We start from the raw sequence: 4,672 nt of genomic DNA, 5'->3' as shown, positions 1-4,672 counted from the left end.
TCACAAGTTTATTAAGGGGCAAACCACAGCGCCTGCGCGAGTTCTCGCTGGAAGCGCGCGCAGCTTTCCAGCGACTCAAACACGCTTTCACTTCTGCGCCCATTCTTAAACTGCCGGACCCGGAGAAGCCATTCATAGTTGAGGTCAATGCGTCGGAAGTGGGGCTGGGGGCGGTGCTGTCACAACGCCATGGCAACCCAGCGAAACTCCACCCTTGTGCTTTCTTTTCACGAAAACTAAGTCCTGCCGAACGCAACTATGATATTGGTAATAGAGAACTGCTAGCAGTAAAAGCGGCGTTAGAGGAGTGGCGACACTGGCTGGAGGGAGCTAAACATCCTTTTACTGTACTCACCGACCATCGGAATCTTGAGTACATCCAACAAGCAAAAAGATTGAACTCTCGCCAAGCCCGATGGGCGCTGTTCTTCACGCGTTTTCATTTTATTATCACGTATCGACCGGGCTCTCGTAATAAAAAAGCAGACGCGCTATCTCGATGTTATCCGGCGCCGGATCACAACAACGATCCGAAATCCATCTTGCCATCGTCACTCGTGGTGGCTCCGATCGTGTGGGACATCGATTCGGAGATAGCCCAGCTGGCGCGGTCCCACCCCGCGCCCAAGGGATGTCCTCCGAATCGAACGTACGTTCCGGAGCCTCTACGCGAACGAGTGACGATCGCGGCGCATACAAGCCTCGCATCAGGTCACCCCGGCGTGTCACGAACCATCCACCTATTAGAACCTAAGTTCTGGTGGCCAAAATTGCGGGAAACCGTGAGAACAGTCGTTCTATCTTGTGCAACATGTGCTGCAACCAAAAACCTCCGTAGGTTGCCAGTTGGTAAATTAATGCCCCTACCTACACCTAACAGACCGTGGTCCCATATCGCCGTGGACTTTGTCACGGATTTGCCGGTGTCAAAGGGGTACACTACTATTCTTGTGGTGGTAGATCGATTCTCGAAGGGAAGTCGTTTCCTGCCGTTTAGTTCTCTCCCGTCAGCCTTCCAGGTGGCAGAAAGCTTATTCGATTCAGTGTTTCGTTACTACGGTATCCCGGAGGATATTGTTTCGGATCGTGGTCCCCAATTCATCGCAAGGGTCTGGAAAGCTTTTTTCCAGAAATTGGGAACCACAGTTAGCCTGACGTCAGGCTACCACCCTGAGTCAAACGGACAAGCAGAGCGGACTGTCCAAGAACTCGGAAGGTTCCTCCGAGCATATTGTAGTAGTCGACAACATGAATGGGCAGACTGTTTAATCTGGGCGGAGTATGCGCAGAATTCGTTACGACACTCCTCGACCGGCATGACACCGTTTCAGTGTGTGCTAGGGCATCAACCACCGCTCTGTCCCTGGGATGCCACTCCCACCAATATCCCTATGGTGGATCAGTGGTTTCAACGAGCGGAAACAGTATGGGAGGAAGCACACACCAAGATCTCCCAAGCAGTTCGTAGATTTAAAAAAAAATGCCGATAGACGGCGGAGGGAAAGTCCGCCGCTCCAGGTAAGGGATCGAGTATGGCTCTCCACATGGGACCTCCACCTGCACCTCCCCTGTCGAAAACTCACTCCCAGATACATCGGTCCATTTCCCATCCTTGCACAAGTAAACCCGGTCACTTTTAAGTTACAGCTACCTCACCACATGAAAATTCACCCTGTGTTTCACATTTCTCTTCTCAGGCCAGTGATTCCGGGACCCCTAGACGGAGGCGTCGCAGAGCCTTCGATCCCCGGGGCTGTGGAAATAGCGGGTGCCCCGGCGTATCGAGTAAAAGAGTTGTTGGACTCTCGGAGGAGAGGGGGCTCCCTCCAGTATTTGGTGGATTGGGAGGGGTACGGCCCGGAGGAAAGGAGCTGGGTCCCGGCTCGGGACATTATGAGTAGGGAACTCATAACCGATTTCCATCAAGCCCGGCCGGATCGCCCAGCACCACGACCTCCGGGTCGACCCACCCGCCGGCAATTCCATCAGGCCGGTAGGTCCTCACTCCCTCCGATCACACGGAAGGGGCGCTCGCACCCCCCTGGGAATGCCGGTCCTAAGGGGGGGGGTACTGTAACATCCTTGCCAACTCAGCCCGGGAGGTTAAGATCTGGGTCACCGGATTACTGAGCCGCTCCTTTGTCTCCCCCTAGTGTGTCTGTGTGTATATGTCGCCCTGGTTTGTGATGAGCACCAAATTATGATCACCTGTCCATCCTTACGTGTCTCTATTTATAGCCCAGCCGAACCCTCCTCAAGTTGTCTGTTCACTGACGTGCACCTCTGTCTGTCGGGGCTTAAATGTTTTAATGTGTGTATGTGTTTTTCAGGACTGAGAGGCGTCTGCAGGAAAGGGTCCCGGCCGAGGTTTTCTAACTGCCGCCGTCACGGTCAAGTTCAAAGCTGAGTGACTCTCAGTACGCCGGGGTTTTCGGCCTCGCCACTGCGGCTTAAGTTTGTTTATGTTCTTTTCTTTTGTTTGTTTCTACGGTCTACCCGACCCACCTGCAGACCCCCAGTTTTCCAAGTTATCTTTGTTGAGCTTCTTGTTTTGCATATAGTGTACCAAGTATTAATCTCCAGGAAGAGAAAAGAAGAATAAAACTTGTTACGAACTAATCCTGCTTTTTGCGTCCACTTACTTCACTAGCAGACATGACAATTAGTTACACAAATTATGGCCCTACATATAAAAAAAAGATGAATTTGAAGGTATAAACATATTTGGAAGAATATTCAAATTATCCCAATTAGCTGATGACACTACTATTTTTCTGAAAAATGATTTAGAAATATTAAAAGCAATTAATTGTATCACAGAATTTTCCTCAGTGTCAGGGCTAAAAATGAATGTAAACAAATCGGTGCTGTTTCCAATTAAAACATGTAGTTTAACAGAATTACATGGTATTCCTGTTAAACACATAGTTACATACTTGGGTGTTATCATAAATAAAGATGAAAATGAACGCAGTGTGCTCAATTTCCAGCCCATAATAAACAAAACTAAGACAAGATTTAATATCTGGCTTCAAAGAGATTTATCCTTGAATGGGAGGGTTTTACTATCCAAAGCAGAAGGGATATCAAGATCTGTCTATGTATCTTTAGCTTTGGATATGCCATCTAAGGTGTACAAAGAATTAGACAAATTGTTGTTTAATTTTTTATGGAGGAATAAGCATCACTATTTGAGAAAAGAAATAATATGTAAACAAAAGAGCCAAGGTGGATTATCTGTGCTTAGATTTGGAACTTTAAATAATACATTCAAGGTTAATTGGTTAATTAAATTTATGAAAGAAATGAATAGCATGTGGTATACATTTCCAAAACATGTGTTCGACATGATGGGTGGCATAGATCTATTTTTGAGATGTGATTTTAAAATTGATAAACTACCTGTAAAGTTAGCCAACTTTCACAAGCAAGCTTTATTGGCCTGGATGCTGGTGTATAAACACAATTTTTCCCCGAATAAATATATTATTTGGAATAATAGATGTATTGTATATAAAAAAGAGTCTCTTTTCTATAAAAATTGGTATGAAAATGATATTGTGTTTGTTAAACAACTTTTAAATTGGTAATTTATTAGCGTATAACGAATTTTTGGAAAAAAAAAATTTACCCACTCAAACATCCAGTTCTATGGTGTACATATTAAACACACAGGTACAGCGATTATAGGACACCACACTCATAGTTATTCATCTATCTATCTATCTATCTATCTATCTATCTGTCTATCTATCTATCTCAGCACCCGCATATGATGGGGAAACATGGCTGGACTGGCCATAGCGCATTTGCCCGATGGGCCGATGGTGATTTTCGTCTTTTGTGGGCCGGCCGCCGATGTTTTTTTTTTTTTGTAACAGTATAAACTATTAAAGGTGGCGGATTGGCCAATTGGTCATGATCGACTCTGGGCTGGACCAATTACAGCCGAGGAGGTCAGATGCACCCTCCCCCTTGCAACGGCTCAGCAATCACATATCATTGCTGAACAAAAAACGCAAAGGAGCAGGAGGAGCCAAAAAAAATACTGCCAAAAAGAAACTAGCCCCTCCAGGCAGATGCTGCCAAATGTGCTAAAATATCACAGTTGTTTGGTGGCTATAGTGGAGCTTCCACTTCAGTAAAATTAGCAAGTGATGGAGGCCAGCAGCCGCAGGTTGAAGAGGGAAAGGGGAGGCAGGAGGAGAGACCCGAGGCGGCCGCCGGTCCAAGTGGCAGAACTGAACTTGAGGTTGCCTAAGTAAAACCAAGTAAAACCTTAAAAAAAACTTATAAACCAAGTAGGTGTATCTTATTTTCGTTGTGCTTGCTAACTTTTTACAGTCAGTTACAATAACTCCTACTGTGTACTAGTTAGCATGATGACAGAGTTTCTATGCTGGTGCTACCGCGGTGAAGTTGGTTTTATATTGGACATTCACACATTCAAGATTCTCATCTGTTTATTAAGAAATAAATACCCAAAAACGACAATTTGCATATTTTCTCATTCTGGAGTGGACAGAGGAACTATTACAAATAAATATATTTTTATATCTTTTCCTGTTACAGCCTGCTGGAGCTAAATCTGTCAGAAACGCAGCTTACCGCCGCTTTATAGCGATGGAGTCACTAAGGGACCGTCTAAAAAGTGCATGACCAAGACCCAAAC

At 45.6% G+C, this 4,672-nt stretch overlaps 1 protein-coding gene across 1 annotated transcript; it reads left to right on the top strand.

Annotated features, from left to right (window-relative positions):
* Positions 1 to 1,659: 1,659 nt before the first annotated feature.
* Positions 1,660 to 2,465, top strand: LOC128515633 (uncharacterized). The gene is made up of 2 exons (XM_053489718.1): positions 1,660 to 1,993; positions 2,331 to 2,465. The coding sequence occupies exons 1-2, from the start codon at positions 1,660 to 1,662 to the stop codon at positions 2,405 to 2,407; spliced, it is 411 nt and encodes a 136-aa protein (XP_053345693.1). The 3' UTR covers positions 2,408 to 2,465.
* The last annotated feature ends 2,207 nt before the right edge of the window (positions 2,466 to 4,672 follow it).

Source organism: Clarias gariepinus, chromosome 28 (genome assembly GCF_024256425.1).
Source record: "Clarias gariepinus isolate MV-2021 ecotype Netherlands chromosome 28, CGAR_prim_01v2, whole genome shotgun sequence".
In the NCBI taxonomy this organism is placed as follows: Eukaryota; Metazoa; Chordata; class Actinopteri; order Siluriformes; family Clariidae; genus Clarias; species Clarias gariepinus.
Note: the sequence above shows the minus strand (reverse complement) of the source record. Positions and strands in the feature narration are given on the sequence as shown.

What these genes read in the sequence shown, in the direction of transcription:
- LOC128515633 (XM_053489718.1), top strand. Translation starts at nt 1,660, where the DNA reads ATGAAAATTCACCCTGTGTTTCACATTTCTCTTCTCAGGCCAGTGATT. An exon ending in CCGGCAATTCCATCAGGCCG is followed by an intron (nt 1,994 to 2,330) that starts GTAGGTCCTCAC and finishes TGTGTTTTTCAG; the next exon opens with GACTGAGAGGCGTCTGCAGG.